At 37.4% G+C, this 19,654-nt stretch overlaps 1 protein-coding gene across 5 annotated transcripts; it reads right to left on the bottom strand.

Moving 5' to 3' along the window:
* Positions 1 to 247: 247 nt before the first annotated feature.
* On the bottom strand, positions 248 to 15,054 carry LOC137057850 (zinc finger protein 287-like). Of its 5 annotated transcripts, XM_067430930.1 has the most exons (7): positions 14,787 to 15,054; positions 14,031 to 14,482; positions 13,670 to 13,734; positions 3,945 to 4,061; positions 1,355 to 1,482; positions 820 to 1,247; positions 248 to 359 (listed from the first exon to the last, which is right to left on the bottom strand). In XM_067430930.1, exons 1-6 carry the CDS (start codon positions 14,965 to 14,967, stop codon positions 868 to 870), a joined length of 1,323 nt encoding a protein of 440 aa, XP_067287031.1. In that variant the 5' UTR covers positions 14,968 to 15,054; the 3' UTR covers positions 248 to 359; positions 820 to 867. The 5 variants fall into 5 exon arrangements, 3 of the variants coding, with proteins under 3 accessions (XP_067287031.1, XP_067287030.1, XP_067287032.1); XM_067430929.1 differs by lacking the exon at positions 248 to 359 and having other exon boundaries at positions 428 to 1,247; XR_010900524.1 differs by lacking the exon at positions 248 to 359 and having other exon boundaries at positions 1,227 to 1,247; positions 1,355 to 3,236.
* Between the last annotated feature and the right edge of the window lie 4,600 nt (positions 15,055 to 19,654).

Here is a 19,654-nt window from a genome sequence, read left to right as displayed (position 1 = left end):
ATGAATGACTAAAAAAAGCAGTAATAATTTTTACATCATATACTAACAGTGAAAGGAGACCAAAGAAATGTATTAAATAAAAATAAAAAGGTTTGCTTAAAAAACAGTAATAAATAAAAGTAGGAAAAATCCCTCATAAATATGCTTATAAACATTTCATATAATGTAGAAGGAACAAACCTGGAGGTGTGGCCAACTTTTTAAAGAAAAAGTTGCATTGCTCTGCATTACATTGAGATGTGTAAGGTGGTTAAGATGTGAGCTGTACTTGCTTCATTTAGATCAGGTGTCAAGAAACTCAATTAGTCCTGCTGTGGAAATGTACCATTGAAAGAGCTTCAAATGGTTCAAGTGAAATTCTGTGAAAAAACGAGGTCATTTTTAATGACACTGGATTGGACCAGTTGATTGATGCTTCTTTTTTAAAAAATTCAGCCTTAAAGAGATAGTTTACCCAAAAATGTAAATATAAATCCATATTAAACCCTGCGGTTCGTGATGACACATTTACGTAACGCTCTGTTTGTGTGAGAAATTGGAGGTAATTTTTCTAAATATATAAATACTGTTTGGTTTCTCGCACAACCCAATCATTTAGTGTCTTTAAACATCAATGTGTCGTCACGAGCCGCAGAGTTTAATATGGATTTGTATGTGTTGCCATTCACATGCAATATATGACTGACAGACTGCAATGGTTGGAGTTAAAAATCATTTGTGTTCTACTGAAGAAACAAAGTCACCTATATCTTGGATGCCCTGGGGGTAAGCAGATAAACATCAAATTTTTGGGTTAACTATCCCTTTAAAATGATTTACCTTGACATTTCCTATTCAGCAAACAACGCAAAAGACCAGGTTTTCCTTTCATTGTCCATGCAGAGAAATAAGAACACATTTTTTGAAGTGTCTGTTTCTTGCACTCGAGTCAATAAACGTCTTCCCGCAGTTCTGACAGATGTGAGGTCTCTCTCCCGTGTGGATCCTGACATGTGTGTTCAGGTGGCTTGATTGTCTAAAGTTTTTCCCACAAAAGTTGCAGTGGTAGGGTTTCTCTCCAGAGTGAACTCTCAGATGAATTTTCAGCAGTCCAGGCGAGCTGAATCTTCTGCGGCACACGACACACAAATACTCTCCTGTACCGTGTGGATGTCCGTGAATATCGTGATGCGGCGGGCAACTTTCAGACAGTTCCTCTTCATGCTGAACATCTTCCAAACAAATGTCAGGCAGGTTCGTCTTGGACTCTAAAGAGGAGGCAAAATTACACTTTTACGTTTATCCTGTGCCATATGTGACCAATACATTTCCCAAAATTGTATTAATACATTAGTTTCATTAAATTTGTCTTTACGTGTTTGTGACTGTTGTTGTTCTTCATCAAGTGCCACTTCTTCAATATGCTGGATTTTCTTTTTTCTGTGCATTTCCTCATTTTCACTCTTATTCCTCTTGTTTCGTTCCCGCTGTGATTGCAACTTACTTGTGAGAAAAAGAAATACATGGTACTTCGATTAAAACAGCATGTACACAGATTTATTGGGGAAAAAGCTCATCTTAGGCATATTTCCATTGGGTGATTCTCACAATAATGTCTAAATAATATAATATTTATACTTGGCACATATCTAAACTTCTGTACTTATTACACGTTATACGAGTAATATATTTCTAGGTTTCCACACACAAAAAGAAAAAAATATATTTTCCTAAGGTTGCTGTACGTTATCACCCATCCACTATATTTGATTATTTTCTTCATAATTTCTAGTGTTTTCCCCTCAATTATCACAGCAATTACAAACAAATGTTTGCGAATGCATTTGACTTCACTCGCAGAGCAAAAAGAGCAAACAAACTGCATGGAACAGCTTCATTCACTTTTATTTCATAAAAAAATGTATCAGATACATGGTCCATTTTCTGTAATCAAATGTACATGTTAAGGAAATTATTACACTGACTACATGTAATGATATTTGATAGTATTTTTTTTCTTCAGAAACTGCATGCAAGGTTTAGCCTAGAAATATAGACGCACTCTAAGCGGCAGCAAATCTAATTTGCAGCCAGAGTAGTCTAGCAAATTTCTGTTGGATTATGAGCTTGAAAAAACACACTCCGGTCCAACCACATCGTGTATAGAGTCGGTGGGCGGGCTTAACATAATGACAGCAGAGGTGTGTGCTACTAGTAAACACAGAAGCTAACGAACGAGGGTCTTTCGAATCATCTTTTCAAATTGAACCAAATTTTGGCAACCGGCTACATCAAGTATTTTAGTCTATTTACTATCTCCACTTCATGTTGCTCTGGTTGGTTGTAGCTCTATCCTATTGTGCGCAGAGGGAGTTTGAAAGACAACCATTTATCCTGATTGAGGATTGAGTCCTGTCAATGGTGAGTTCCCAGACCCAACATCTTGATGTGGGGTCTGGCTTGCCAGGCAATGCACGATTTACATTTTATGGAATAGACATTTTTGTCAGATGCTTTAAAGACACATCAAAGACCATAGATAAAGAAAGACGGTTCACTCCTGTCCTTTCATGTATTAAAAGGAGAATCTGCAACAGGTAATATGGCGGAATGCGTCCCGCCTTCTAAGTATAAGAGCCAATCGCTGACTGATAGTTACTTTGTCACTGCAGCTGTCCAGAAGCTCTGGTTGCCATAGAAACCTGAGACTTGCGCTTAGGACTGTCCATGGTCATTGGCTCACCTAGCCTGAAAAAATATATTTTTTTAACGCTATTTGAGTATAAGAAACAACATTTATGGGACAGTTCATATCAGATTTTGGTGCTGGATGCCCGAAATAGCTGCCCAGAGGCATTGCAAATATGGCCGCAGAGTGAACAGACCTTGAAAGGGACTTTGAGAACATTAAGTACATACATTTCTATCACTTGATGATAGAAATTGAAGTATTTAATCTGTTTTCTGGGAAATGGCCTTGGCATTGGCTAGTGACATGCTCTGCCAGTTGAGTTACAAGAATACAAGTATATTTTGCACATATTTCTAAAAGACACTAATGTTGAGCAGAGGAGGTGGCCGACTCTGGGAGGACTTGATCAATGTCTTCTTTAATGTTGTCTAAAACCTCCTGAAATGCTTTCTTTTTCCTGTATTCGGCAGAACTCCTCCTCCACTTTTTCTGCTGCCTTCTCAATTCTATTGGGCTCAGATCTTTAGCGAATTTCACTTTCCCCTGCGATTTTCGTCTTTGATATCTAAAAAAATGAGAAATATAAATGCGTCAGTGCCAAGCCGATTCTATCTAAAGCTGATTTTCAAATAAAGACCCTGTTTCTACACTGCAACATGTCACACGCTACCTGCAATGCAGTGGTTCTCAAAATGTGGAGGCAAGATGATATTATAAGGGAGACTGCTCTATTTGACAGTTTGATTCAATATTCAACAGTTACATAAAGCAAAAAAAAAAAAAAACCTTCCTGCTATGTTGAACACTATTTTTTAGCTACGAGTCAAACATAATTTATTAAAATATAAAAAAAGCTAAAGAACCACTGCTAAATGGGGTCAGTATGATTTATATAAGTATATGACTACCTTATTCTTGTCCTGCGTAATATTTTTGTGGAAGCCATGATACATTTTAATCAAAAGTTTTAGATGAAAAAAAACTAGAATATCATAAAAAAATATATATATTATATTATTTTTGAAATAGAATAGAATGTCTTTACTGTCATTTTTTGACACTTTTAATGCCTCACTGCTGAATAAAAGTATTAATTTCTTTAAAAAAAAAACAACAACAAAAAACTCACTGACCCCTACTTTTTTAACGGTGTATTTAAGAAGAATAAATGTCCTTTTGTTACTACAACAATGCATTATGTACTTGCATTGGTAATAAAGCATCTACCCTACAGTCACTCCTGAATGATATTGCCTCATATGAGCTACGGTACCTCTCTCTCTCCTTTTTCCTGTATGCCTCACGAAGCTCAGGATTCCCGTACACTTTCTGCCTGTGCTTTTGGGATCTAGCATTTGCCGCAGTCTTCTTTCGCTCTTCATCTGCCAATCTAAACAACAAGAAAGATTTTACCTTAAAAAGGAACAATTATACGTTTTTTTTTTTCCTTTTTGGGCAATGCCCCACTAGCCAACTCAAAAAATAAAAACACACCTGCAGACTATTTCAGTGAAGATCTTGCCCTTTTCTGTTGGAGCTTTTCTGGTCGCATGCACAGGTTAAGAAAAGAAGGGGCTGTATCAGGCTAAATCAGTGCCTCTGACTTTGTCTTGTGAAGGAGTGTCATTTTGCTTAAATCTGTCTTGCTGTAGATGCTGTGTAGGGTTCCTGATCGATTGCTCTTGTCTGTCTGCCTGCTGCTGCTGCCACCACAGTGTTTGTAGCTCTGTATAGCTGTGTTTGAATCTCTATTTGATATATTTTCTTTGTAATTTACACTGCTAAATATAACTTACTCATCACCATATAGTGTTTAATATAGCCTATCAATTTAAATTTGACATTACTAGCTTTTAATCTAAATCACTACCACACGTTAGCTTTTCGCTAGCCTGGTAGCTTTCCATCCCAGCATCCAGGTCTCCTGTTTTCTGAGTTCTATAGACAACTGTGGTGAGTTGGATTATTAAAAAGACTCCATCAGACAACTGTGGTAAGTTTTGGATTCATCAACAAATACGGTAAGCCATGTCTTCTTCTCCTGTCATTGTCACTTGCACTGCATGCTACATGTTTAGCATATCTATCTCCGTTAGCGAACAGGGCTTCACATGTGATAAATGTAAGGAATTAATCAGGCTGACGGAGAAGATTTCAGATTTAGAGACACGCATCCAAGCTTTATGTGAGAGTAGTGAGAATGTAACAGCTTTAGATACTGCTTTGGATGCGACTAGCTTAGTGAACACTCATTGTTTGGTTCCGGCTGAGCCCGCGCAGCAGGGCTGGGTGACGATGAGAAAGCATAGTCGCGGATCAAAAAACCACTCTTCCGTTCCGATTAGAACATCAAACAGGTTCTCCCCACTCAGTGACGCACCCACTGAGGATCCTGTTGAAAGTGCCCTAGTTATTGGCGATTCTATTACACGGAATGTGAAAATAGAGACACCAGCCACCATAGTCACATGTTTACCGGGAGCCAGAGCGCCTGACATCAAAGCAAATTTAAAAGTGCTGGCTAAAGCTAATCGTAAATTCTCTAAGATTATTATTCACGTTGGCACTAATGATGTTCGACTTCGCCAGTCGGAGATCACCAAAATTAACATTAAAGAGGTGTGTAAACTCGCAAGTACGATGTCAAAAGCCGTATATTTCTCTGGTCCTCTCCCCGCGAAAAGGAGTGATGAAATAGTTAGCAGATTATCATCACTCAATGGCTGGTTGTCTAAGTGGTGTCTGCAAAATAACATAGGGTTCATAGACAATTGGAAAAGTTTTTGGGGCAGACCTGACCTGTTGAAGATGGACGGCATTCATCCCTCCTGGGCTGGTGCTGCTCTTCTCTCTAGTAATTTGGCACATAGTCTTAGAGCTAAACCTTGACTCACTGGGGCCCAGGTCAGGAAGCAGACAAACTGGCTAAACCAACCGTCTGCTAGCTGTCTCACGTCACCAAAGTCAGCTAAATCCCAGCACATAGAGACTCTTTCACCTAGATATTATCACATAGAGACTGTGTCTGTTCCCCGAATTAGTAAATACAAAAAACCATCAAAACCATTCAACAGTAAAAATTTAATTGATGTCCAACAAATAAACAACAGATATAATACGGATGAACAATTGATAAAGCTTGGGTTGCTGAATATTCGATCCCTTTCGCCAAAAACGCTTGTTGTCAATGATATGATTATAGATCATAACTTAGATGTGCTGTGTTTGACAGAAACCTGGCTAAAACCTGATGATTACATTACTTTAAATGAGTGCACCCCCCGAGATTATTGTTACAAACATGAGCCACGTCTGAAAGGTAAAGGGGGAGGTGTGGCTGTAATTTATAATAATATTTTCAGTATTACTCAGAAGTCTAGTTTCAAATATAATTCCTTTGAAGTTTTGGTGCTTTATGTAACGCTGTGTAGTGTAAATGATAAATCCCGTCTGACATTTGTGTTGGCTACTGTCTACAGGCCACCAGGGCACAATACAGACTTTATCAAAGAATTTGCTGGTTTTGTATCGGAGTTAGTATTAGCTGTAGATAAAGTACTAATTGTTGGGGATTTTAATATCCACGTAGACAATGAAAAAGACGCATTGGGATTGGCATTTAGAGACATTCTAAACTCTATTGGAGTTAGACAACACGTATCAGGACCCACTCATCGCCTTAATCATACTTTAGATCTAATAATGTCACATGGAATAAATGTTGATACTGTTAAAATTCTGCAGCAGAGCGATGACATCTCAGATCATTACCTAATATCATGTATACTTAATTTACCTAAGGCTGCAAAGCCATCCCCTCGCTTCAAATATGGCAGGACGATAACCGCTGCGACTAAAGATTGCTTTGTACATAATCTTCCTCATCAGTTCCATCTCCTCAGCATTACAGATAGCCAAGATGAACTTGATGCTGCAACCGAAACTATTGACTCTCTCCTTACTAGCACTTTAGACATAGTTGCTCCCCGGCGCTTAAAGAAGATTAAAGCAAATAATCCAACGCCGTGGTACAACGAGCACACTCGGGCCCTTAAAACAGCAGCCAGAAAAATGGAGCGCAGCTGGAAGAAAACAAAACTAGAGGTTTTTCGCAATTTGTGGAAAGAGAGCATGATTGCATACAGAAAGGCCATAAAAACTGCTAGATCTGCTTATTTCTCATCTCTTTTAGAAGAAAACAAACACAACCCTAAGTATTTATTCGATACAGTGGCTAAATTATCAAAAAATAAAGCTTCAGCTTCTGATGTTTGTAAACAACACAGCAGTAATGACTTTATGAACTTCTTTACTAGTAAGATTGATAATATTAGGAATAAAATTATAACCATGCAGCCGTCTATTACAGTATCACTTCAGACAGAGCACTGCAGGGTCACTGAGGAAAAATTACACTCATTCACTGCTATAGGAGGAGAAGAACTGGCTAAACTTGTAAAATCATCAAAATCAACAACATGTATGCTTGACCCTATACCGACTAGGCTATTAAAAGAGATACTTCCAGAGGTCATAGATCCTCTGCTTAATATCATAAATTCATCTTTGACATTAGGATATGTACCGAAAACTTTTAAGTTGGCTATAATTAAACCACTTATTAAAAAAACACAACTTGATCCTAAAGAATTAGTCAATTACAGGCCAATCTCGAATCTACCGTTTCTATCAAAAATACTAGAAAAGGCCGTGTCTTCACAATTATGTTCTTTTTTAGAAAGAAATGGTATATGTGAGGATTTCCAGTCAGGATTTAGACCGTATCATAGCACTGAGACTGCTCTAATTAGAGTTACAAATGATTTACTCTTATCATCTGATCGTGGTTGTATCTCTCTATTAGTGTTACTCGATCTTAGCGCTGCATTTGATACTATCGATCACAATATTCTTCTGAATAGAATCGAAAATTATGTTGGCGTTAGTGGAACTGCTTTGGCATGGTTTAAATCGTACTTATCTGACCGTTATCAGTTTGTAGCAGTAAATGAAGAGATGTCACACCGATCACAAGTTCAGTATGGGGTACCGCAAGGCTCAGTGTTAGGACCGTTGCTTTTCACCCTGTATATGCTACCACTGGGAGATATCATTAGGAAACATGGCGTTAGTTTTCATTGTTATGCTGACGATACTCAGCTCTATATTTCCTCACGCCCAGATGAAACCTACCAATTCACAAGATTAACAGAATGCATAGCTGATATAAAAAATTGGATGAATAGTAATTTTCTGCAACTTAATTCAGATAAAACTGAATTTTTAATTATTGGACAGAAAAGCTCCACAAGTAGTAACCGAGAATACTGTCTAACACTTGATGAGTGCTCTGTCAAGCCCTCGTCGTCAGTGAGGAACCTGGGTGTGCTCTTTGATACCAATCTTTCATTTGAAAGCCACGTTTCTAGCATCTGTAAAACCGCATTCTATCATCTTAAAAATATATCTAAATTACGGCACATGCTTTCAATGCAAAATGCTGAACAGTTAGTACATGCGTTCATGAGCTCAAGGCTAGATTATTGTAATGCTCTACTGGGTGGTTGCCCTGCTCGCTTAATAAACAAACTCCAGCTAGTCCAAAATGCAGCAGCTAGAGTTCTTACTAGAACCAGGAAGTATGATCATATTAGTCCAGTTCTGTCAACACTGCACTGGCTCCCTATTAAACATCGCATACATTTTAAAATCTTGCTTATTACTTACAAAGCACTAAATAGTTTAGCTCCCCGGTACTTAAGCGAGCTCTTAACGCATTATACCCCATCACGTCGATTGCGGTCTCAAAACTCTGGCCAGTTGATAATACCTAGAATATCTAAATCAACTGCAGGCGGTCGATCATTTTCCTATTTGGCTCCTAAATTGTGGAATAGTCTTCCTAGCATTGTTCGGGAAGCAGACACACTCTGTCAGTTTAAATCTAGACTAAAAACACATCTCTTTACTATGGCATACACATAGAACATTTTTAACTTTCATTATTCAATTCAATTGACTGATTGTTAGGCTGCATTAACTAGGTCAGCCGGAACCGGGAACACTTCCCATAACACCTGATGTACTCGTTACATCATAAACCACTAGTACCACTTTCAAACCCAGAATCATCCATTGGATTGCTAGACAGAGAAGCGTAATTCGTCACTCCAGAGTCCAGTGACTGTAAGCTTTACACCACTGCATCAGAGGGCACTACTGAGAGGGACCCATTCTTTCACAAATTTTACAAAAGTTCTACAAAATTTGTAGAAGCAGTCTGCATGCCTAGGTGCTTGATTTTATACACCTGTGGCCATGGACGTGATTGGAACACCTGAATTCAATGATATGGAGAGGTGTTCCAATATTTTCGGCAATATAGTGTATATATACACCAATCAGGCATAACATTGTGACAGGTGAAGTAAATAACACTGATTATTTCTTCATCGCAGTAAAGGCTTGAGGGTGGGATATATTAGGCAGCAAGTGAACTTTTTATCCTCAAAGTTAATGTGTTGGAAGCAGGAGAAATAGGCAAGCGTAAGGATTTGAGAAAGTTTGATAAGGGCCAAATCGTGTATACATTCACCTAAAGGATTATTAGGAACACAATACTAATACTGTGTTTGACCCCCTTTCGCCTTCAGAACTGCCTTAATTCTACACGGCATTGATTCAACAAGGTGCTGAAAGCATTCTTTAGAAATGTTGGCCCATATTGATAGTATGGATGTCAATGATTAAGCGATGATCGATTAATTGTCGATAAGACATTTAATCAATAAGACTTATCGTTCATCGATTAAGCAGGTTCATGTGCGTGCGTGCGGCTCAACCGCGAAACGGGAGGAAAAATGAAGCGAGCGTGCCCGAGTTACAGCTGGAGTCACACCTTCATCATGACTGCAAGTTTGCATGTGCATTCGCAGCCTTTTGTTTTATGCAAATGTACAGGCCTATCTATAGCTGATTTATTTTATAAAGGATGCATTTGGTTAATAATTAACGTAAGAGGCCAGCGGTAGTAAAAGCGTAACAGTGATCAGCTTCAGCGTGCAGCTCCAACAGCAATGCACAACTAATAATTACTATGATTGAGACTGTCATGTTACACAACATTAATGAGAATACTATTGTAATAAAACAGTGATTGTTAAGTATTTGGGTTTATTTGCCGTGTGTTTCCTTGCGTTGATCCAGGAAGAGCACACGCATTCTGACTCGAGCATGTAACTTAGTTCAAGTTCACTTGTGCATTCGGTGCCGAAGTAATTTGTAATATTACATTTATTTTGTATATGTGATCAATCATATAGAATGCGTTTCTTTTAGCGAAATATAATGCACTAGCAAATGGCTTCAGTCAGTGATGGCTATCGGTTTTTATTCAGTGCTTCAGCTTCAGCCCATACAGAGCAATGCATAATAGGCTAACTATGATTGAGACTGTCATAATAGATAACATAAATGATAACACTATTTTAATAAGTGGTTGTAAATTCATTGGGTTTAGGTGCCGTGTCCATAGCGCGTACCACGCGTCTCCCATTCTGAATATAAATATAAGCAACTCAATTCAAGTTCACTTGTGCATTCACATTATTTTGTGCAGATATAATTTGTAATATTTTGTTAACTTTATATAAATCTGATTAATCTCATATAGGAAGCTTTTTGTTAAGTTAAATAACGTGCTAGCAAAGAGCTTCAGTGTAACTTACCAGTGTTGATTCAGCGCATCAGCTTCAGCTCGCGCTGTTCAAACAGCAACGCACGACTAATAATAACTATGATTGAGACTGTCACATTACATAACATTAATGAAAACAATATTTTAATAAATCGTTTTGAATTCATTGGGTTTAGATGACGTTTCAGCACATTGTTCTTGGAAGAGCGTCCACACATTCTGAATAACAGATCTGAGGCATTGTTGCTGTATTACGGGTTATATTTGGTTATTAAATAAGTCATTTAATTAAATTATAAATCATATCGACTAATTTTACAATCCCATAGCCCTTTGTTTAGATTTTTTTTTAAATCCTTCTCATTCATTTGGTGAAGAACATGGCGTTTTGAGCAGCATTTGCACATCATGTCATGCTGTCAACTATAAGCCACTGCTATAGATGCATATTACAGTATTAAGGTTAACAATTACTCGATTAATTGATAATTAATTTAAAAGACGATCATCATGGGAATTTGTGTCAATTGACATCCCTAATTGATAGGATAGCATCTTGCATTTGATGGAGATTTGTGGGATGCACATCCAGGGCACAAAGCTCCCGTTCCACCAAATTCTAAAGATGCTCTATTGGGTTGATATCTGGTGACTGTGGGGCCACTTTAGTACAGTGAACTCATTGTCATGTTCAAGAAACCAATTTGAAATGATTCAAGCTTTGTGACATGGTGCATTATCCTGCTGGAAGTAGCCATCAGAGGATGGGTACATGGTGGTCATAAAGGGATGGACATGGTCAGAAACAATGCTCAGGTAGGCCGTGGCATTTAAACTATACCCAATTTGCCCAATTAAGGGGCCTAAAGTGTGCCAAGAAAACATCCCCCACGTGCGTGTTGTGGCTTTACAAATGTTTTGCTGCATACCTCGGTTGTAACGAGTGGTTATTAAAATTGCTTAAATCACATTTCTTTCCCATTCTGACATTCAGTTTGGAGTTCGGGAGATTGTCTTGACCAGGACCACATCCCTGAATGCATTGAAGCAACTGCCATGTGATTGCTTGATTAGATAATTGATAAACCACATTAATCTTTCACAAGCATTTCACTGTCCAATGGTTATGCCTTAACTGCAATTTGTAGTGGTCCTTTTGTAATCAGTTTTTACGTTTCAGTCTGAGTTGAATCTCTCTTTTTTGGGGGGGGGCTCATTTTATCTGTAAAAGAAAATGTGCCTAATAATTTTGCGCACCTCAATATAAGGCTTTTTTATTTTCCAGCCATCATGAACAAATAATATATATAAATATATTATTATATAAAATATATATATATATATATATATATATTATATATATATATATATATATATATATTTTTTTTTTTTTTTAATAACAAAATTTTAACAAATATACTTATAATTTAATAAATACAAAATAAATAGTAGTTAAGATTAATGTGGTTTAGAATTGGTTACAACCCTACCAAAAATTTGAATTTCTTCATCACTTACTCTAACTCAAGTTGTTCCAAACATGTATGAGTTTATTTCTTCTGTTTAACACAAAGAAGATATTTTAAAGGGGTGATGAATTGAGAAATCAACTTTCCCTTGAGTTATTATATATAAAAGGTCATGGTAATATAAGATTATCCTGTAAGTTTCAGAGCTGAAAACGTCCTTGTTAGTCAAAGAAAAGCTTTTATAGACACCAGGCCCAGAAAATGATCCTGTTCGCATCTTGACGTCATCGATGGATTCAGAAGCCACGCCCACCGACTCATGGAGCTGTTCGGATTGCGCTAGCCATCAGCAAAAAAATTCACAGCGGGATCGTTTGTAAACAAATCTCACAATGCTATTCTTCTACATTGGATCCGACAGGAGGAATAATGCAACACACTTGTGTGAGTAAAGCGTGTTTTTTTATATGTAATAGTATTGCATTGTTATAGATCGTTTTGCTTATGTGTATGTTATCTAACAGAACAAACCTTTAGTACGCTGGACTCAGACATGTATGGGCTCCAAAACGGAAGCCCGTCGTCAGGCCGATGAATCTCGTAATATTCCTTTCTAGTTCTGCTATTCTCTTTCTCTCTTGACTTGACATATGAAGGGTGCTAGTGCACATCTATTTTTACTGGTTACTACTTAAAACATTCATTGTAACGGATTGGACAGCTTTTGTCAAAGAATGATGTTGCAAGTAACAATAATGCACCTTTGTCGAGTAACTCATTTCATGATTGCCATTTCTGCCATTGAAATAACTGGTGGAAAGTGTCCCAATCAACCCAAATTCACCCCATACTATGCTAATGCACTTTCTTTTAAATTTGATTTTGGAAAAAGTGGCTGGTAAAAAAATATAAGTAGCTGGTAAAATTGGGCATCCACCAGCCACTGTGGCTAGTGGGCAAAAAAGTAAATTTCCCACTCTGAGCATAACTGTTTCCAACATAGATAACATTAACCAATTAGTACCAATTTAGCATATCAGAATGATTTCTGACATTCTGAAGGATCATGTGAGAGTGAAAACTGTAGTAAGGATGCTGAAAATTCAACTTTTTGTCATCACAGGAATAAATTACATTTTAAAATATATCAACATAGAATAGTAATATTATTTAAAAATTGTAATAATATTTCAGTTATTATTGTTTTACTGTACTTGATTTAAAAATGCAGCATGCATGGTGAGCATAAGTACAGACCCCAAACATTTGAATTGTAGGTAATGATATTGTTTTGATAAAAGTATTGACATCAATTAGGCTTTAAGTTCTCATTGACACAATCAGCATTTACATTACTAATTGAAGCTGTCTAATTGTGTGGTTTCAAGAAATATGTGCAACAGTAAATAAAGTAATCCGAAAATGAATAACTAACAGTACAGCAACATTTTGTGATAGTAAATATGACTATGGTGTGATTGTCCAGGGACTGTTCTGATGCCTATGTGAGAATCACCCAGGATGAGCATAAATCCTTTTACTAGCCACTTATTTGAAAATAAAATATTTCCTTTTTGGAAACAGTTATACTGTTTTTAGCATAAAACTTACTGTAGAGAGCCTGAAACAATAAAGTCATATTTAATTAAGAAAAGTGTATTTACACACAAACTTAGATTAGAGCTGACAAGGGTGTGTCACATTTGAGCAATATTAGCAAATTACATTTATGACAGGCAAATGATTTGTGCCATTAACCTAGTGCACACTTAATTTAACTAGAAATCAACTCAAATCACCACAGATGAAACAATAAAGAATCAATTTAAGTACCTCTCTCTTATCTGAGCCAGCTCCATCATATGCTGTGTCAACATCTCTTGATTTCTGAGGGGCAGCTGTAAAACAATAATATCCATCAGCTCACATGGATAATTACAATTACAATTCAATAATAATAATAATAGTCCTTCAAGAGAAGCTTGTTAAAACCAAAGAATAAAAGATAAAAGTAATTGCGAGTTATCTCACAATTCTTAGTTATATAATTTTTTCTCCAAATTTTGATTATAAACATAAAAAAATTAAAAAGTCACAATTTAATTGCAAGTTTCACTCTCATCTTTTTTTTAAATCAGTGACGGAAATAATCTTCCACAGGTTCTTTTTTTCCTCTTTCATACAAAAAACTTACATTAAGTATGTGTGTCTTATGTCTAGGGCTGATGTGGCCATCTTTGATTTTGCTGACATCGCCGGAAGCATTACTGGCCCCTGAATCATCCAAGCTGTGTCTTGTGATGTGCGGCTGTGCCTGACAGGTGATACCCGTTTCAGTATTAGCCTCAGGTTCATTCTTAATTTGAGGTGCTTGGTCAATAAATGGAAAAGTATTCTCGCTGCTGTCCATCATTTTGGTTTCAGTGTCTTTGCTGGGCATCTGGTCATGGTAAATGTTCGTACAAGGCGATAAAGGTGCGGATTCGTTGCACACAGGCATTTGCGCTTCATTCTCCTCCTGCTGTGTGTAAACTTCTAGCTTCATATGCATCTCTGTATCCTTCAAATCATGTTCAGATCTCCACTCCTCTGAAAACGCCTGGGTGTATTTCAGAGCTTGAGTCTCAGAGGAGCAGGGCTGCGTTTCTATAATTAAACAAATAATAATAATAATAATAATAATAATAATAATAATAATAAACTACTTTAGCTCTTAAGATCATAAATGTCATGTGTTCAGTATATCATGTCAAATGACATGTACAAAGTTAAATTAGTGACTTTATGGGTACAATGTAGACATCTCAATAAGCTAATGTTAATAATATAACGTTTTACTATTACATCGTGGCTGTGGTAAACGAATTAAAGACTCCAACTATCGAGTTCATAAAAACCATAGCATGAAAGAAATAAGTATCGGAACGAGATTTAAGGTGAATTGACTGACCAGAGTCCATCTGAACTCCTGCCTGCTGTAGTCTCCTCTTGAGCAGCTCAATCTCCTGTCTGGAGCGACACATCTCCTCATTATACTCTGAAAATATGTCTTCCACAGCCTTGAATATCTCCTGCGCAGCTAAGGTTAATCTCTCTGTCAGAAAAATGCTTAAAATCTGCAATTTAGACATTGTGAGTAAATAAAATGTCACTGAAGTCTATCTAGCTCTTAATTCCACACCCATAACATAGATTTCTGTTTTTGTTTGCGTTCACCCTGCTGCGCTCAACGATAATCAGCGCCACCTGCCGGTCTGGATCAGTTTCAGGCCCACAGCCACAGAACCGGAAGTGAGCGATTTCTTCGATGTTTTATGGATTTTGTTCGGATCGATGTCTACAATACTCTTAAATACTTTTCTGTTCATATATGCATAAGAGATCATGATGTACAACGAGGATTTTTTAAATTACCATGTTAATGAATAAGACTATTTAGTTCATATTTTATGCTATTTTGCATAAGAAAAAACACTTTTAAACATAATTTTGATCATTTATTTACACGTGTAACCATGTAAACTATTTCCCTGGACTGTATCATTTGATGATATTATATCCAAATTACAGGCATGTCCCTGTTGTGAACTTGACAAGCCTCAAAGAAATGTCAAATATAGGCCTAAGTGTATTTAATTATTGCAAATCCTTAAACAAGTGAAACATACATTATAAGCCGATGACATTTGACAAGAGAAGCATGACAGAGAATACGGTGAGTTGTAGCACTTATTATGTAATATTTCTGTCATGATATGGTGAAATGTGGTGTTTATCTGCTAAAAAATATTGAATCTGTTAATGTCTTTCATGTTTTATCATTAAAGCTTTTTTGCATTTGTCAAAAGATATTATTAATGTTAATATTATTGTTAAGTAATAAAAAATTCATTTAACTTTCAGGGATGAATACTATTATAAATGATATTCGCTTAAATACTGATACAGGTAAAACATCAATTCTGGTTCAAGGTCTAATAACAAAAAATCAGGAATATTGGTGTGATTTTGGAGTTAGACCTGAGTTTCTGTAGTCATGTCAAAACAATAACTAAATCGGCATACTATCATCTGAAAAATATTGCAAGAATTAGATGCTTTGTTTCCAGGCAAGACTTCGAGAAACTCGTTCATGCTTTCATCACCAGTAGAGTGGGGTATTAGCCTAGAAATCTAGACACACCCTAGCGGCAGCAAATTTAATCTGCCCGTGAGTGTCGTCTAGCAACTCTCAATACCCTTCTGAGCTGTATTCGCCTAACTCTTGCCGGGCCAATTATATCGTGTATAGAGTCGGTGGGCGGGGCCCGCCTTTCACCTTCGTTGCTCTGGTTGGTTGTAGCACTATCCTATCGCGTACAGAGGGACTTTGAAAGACAACGGTTTATCCCGCCCCTTGGAACAAGATGTTTGGTCTGGAAACTTACCATTGACAGGGCTTAATCCGAGGGGCGGGATAAACGGTTGTCTTTCAAACTCCCTCTGTACGCGATAGGATATGCTACAACCAACCAGAGCAACGAAGGTGAAACAGAGCTTGTTGATAGATTAAACATTCGCCGTATTCGGTCGGCAAAACTCCGAACACATCTTCCCTTTTTAAGAATGACTTCAGTGCCGTTCTTTGTTCTTTTCTCAGAGAAAAGCTTAACTCCAAGTCTTCCAGAGTCCCGGTCAAAGCTGATTCGAAAGACCGCCGTTCGCCGGTTTCTGTGTTTACTAGAAGCACGCAAACGCAACTTGGCCATTGTCATTGTGGCCTCACCCACCGACTCTATACACGCTGTGATTGGCCCGGCAAGAGTTTGGTTTTTACAGCTCAGAAGGGTATTGAGAGTTGCTGACACTTGTGGGACACTCAGTTTAGATTTGCTGCTGCTAGGGTGCGTCTAGATTTCTAGGCTAAGGAGACTCTGCTTTTAGCTATTATGCCAGCCGCAGTTGGAACCAGCTTCCTGAACAGATCAGATGTGCTCCAACAGTAGCCACATTCAAATCCAGACTCAAAACACATCTGTTCAAGCTGTGCATTTACTGAATGAGCACTGTGCCACTGTACGTCCCACTGATTGCACCTTATCTTATCTATGCATCATCTTTTTATTCTTTTTATAACTGTTTTAGTTTACCTTTGTTCTTATCTTTGGTTCATCATTTTATTATTTTTTACTTCTCTTTACAGCTGTATATTTCTATTTCTTATACATCTGTTGATTATTACTTTTGGTTAGACCTGTCTGACTGGAAGAGATTGGAAAAGGAGAGCAGTGTGCTTCGCTTCTTTCTGTTTGTGTAGCAGAGAGTGTAAAGAAGCGAACTCAAGAAAGGGGAGGCCCTGAGGGGCAAAGGTAACGTCCCCTACAGGAGCTCGTCTTGGACCGACTTGTGAGGTCCAGACGACATTGCGAACCTGCTCCATCTCTTCCATCTCGGATAGGAGTACCCGAATTTAGAATCAGGCAGATAGGAATCTATCTGGAATCTTTTTTTTTTCTCTTCACAACTGTTTCTATTTTTTATTTTTACACATTGTATTCTTTTTATTATGCATTTGTTATCCCTATTTTTCATTTCTATGTAAAGCACTTTGAATTGCCATTGTGTATGAAATGTATAAATAAACTTGCCTTGCCTAAAATGAGGTAGGCCTATTTAAGCAGAAATGCCATGATAATGGCTTAAAGGTGGGGTAAGTGGTATCTGGTAACCGTTGTTGGTATTTCAAATCACCAAAAAACACGCCCCTACCCCCAAAAGGGTCTCGCCCCTATATTGATAGCGCCGCCCCACACATACGTAAACCCAGAGCAGAGGCATCAACGGCTATGGCAGAATCTTTGTGTATCTAATCCAGGTCGAATATTCAATGAAAAAGTCATCCCTTCTATCACAAAAACACAAACCATTCTTGTGAACAACTTGATAGTACACAAGCAAGACAGTCCAACTAACAAACATATTACAATTATGACAAGATTAGAGTTACAGCAATCACAAAAACACACACAAACCGTTCTCATGAACAACTCGATAGTACACAAGCAAGACAGTCCAGCTGTCTCCAGGAGGAGTATAGTATCTTACTTGTCGGAGACATTGTGTGAGCTGATGCTTGAAGCACACAGTGATGAGATTTATATGCTCCATACGGTGTGGAAATGAACGGGTCTTTATCATCGGTGAAGTGAGACACAATACGATTGCAAATGGACTAACAAGCGAACATGACACACGAGCATAGTCAAGCAGCATATATTAGGTTAGTTCTTGGCTAATGTCCGTCATGTGTGACTCGCATGTTTTGAATAATGAAGCGCACAGAGCGAGAGCTCTTCTCACCATCAATAGTAGACACGCCCCTTACCTGCTGATTGGCTACAAGTTTGTTATTCCACTCGGCCCGAGTCCTTTTTCTAAAACGGTTTTGAAATAAGACTTACCCCACCTTTAAGAGTCAAGTTTATGTGTTTTAAGATTATTATATTTATTTGATAATTATATATTTACATTTTTATTATGAGCCATTTGAATGCGTTTTAAACCTATTTTAGAAATATATTTTAAATATCCTATTTGTTTTCATACAGAGAAACACACGTTTCACTTGTTTGAGGCTTTGTATTAAATAGTTATTTTTATTTGACATTAAATAGCCTAACAACAGAATGATATTTAATGTTAATGGACACAAACACTGTAGTTTATTGTTACTTCGATGATACCTCAAATATAGACTACAACTTTTTTATTATTTAAAAATATATTAAAAATCTTTTTGAGTTTTTTTGATCATATTAATTTCTTGATGTTCATGTTGTTAAATAATACTTAGAGATGACGTATTCAGGGCTGGACTGGGACGGCATAAAAAAGCAGGAAATTACTTAAGATATCATTGGTGAAGTAGAATCGTTTTTTGTAAAATTCACAGGAGAAACCTTTTACCAGTTTGTTAAAAAAGTGCCATACATCGCAAGCATCGTGGCTTTCATACTTTTTTTTTTTAGAGTTTATCTTTTACTTTTCACACAGCCTAACCTTAGCAACAACAACAAAACTGTATGCATTTTCACAACAATAATAGTAATAATAATAATAAACTTGATTACTTTTTTTTTATACCATTCCAACAACAACGTTTGAGTGTCTCTGTGCTCTTGAGTGTATCAGTGATGAACCTTAAAGGAAGTGTATGTAAGATTGTGGCCAAAACTGGTACTGCAATCACTATCCCCCCTCCCCCTTCCCCCTGACTCGAGGTTGCCAGATAGGCTGCAGGATCCAGCAGGAACGTTTGTAGCTGCAGCTAACTTGAGCAGATCTGGCAACCCAGATGCTGAAACACTACTGACTTTGTGATTGGTAGATAGGGTAGGGGGGGAGCTTCAGGCCAAAACACAACATGTCAACATCAACATCAGTTGAGGGCTGCAACAACAACTTTTAAATGACAATATCCTGGCTGGACTACTGTTGTCAGTGATATAAGTATTATAAATTAACATGATTTCTTAATGTCTAGTGACATATCTGGGCCATTTAATGATTAATTGAAATATATTTCTTACATAGAGTTCCTTTAAGCTTGCATATGACTGTGAAACAGACTGAGAATCTGGCTCAGGCAATGCATCGGAGGAGGACAAAATAAAAGCTGTGATGTACCAGTCCAGTCTGTGCTATTATTCCAGCAGTTGAGAATTCAGACATTGACAGGGTTTGAAGTTGATGTATGACATTTGTGAGAAATGCTCATGATTCTGACGTTTATCAGTGATGTGATGAAGCTGCTGGGACTGCTTCCACTAAACTACGCGT

Source organism: Pseudorasbora parva, chromosome 22, assembly GCF_024679245.1.
Source record: "Pseudorasbora parva isolate DD20220531a chromosome 22, ASM2467924v1, whole genome shotgun sequence".
Classification (NCBI taxonomy): domain Eukaryota; kingdom Metazoa; phylum Chordata; class Actinopteri; order Cypriniformes; family Gobionidae; genus Pseudorasbora; species Pseudorasbora parva.
Note: the sequence above shows the minus strand (reverse complement) of the source record. Positions and strands in the feature narration are given on the sequence as shown.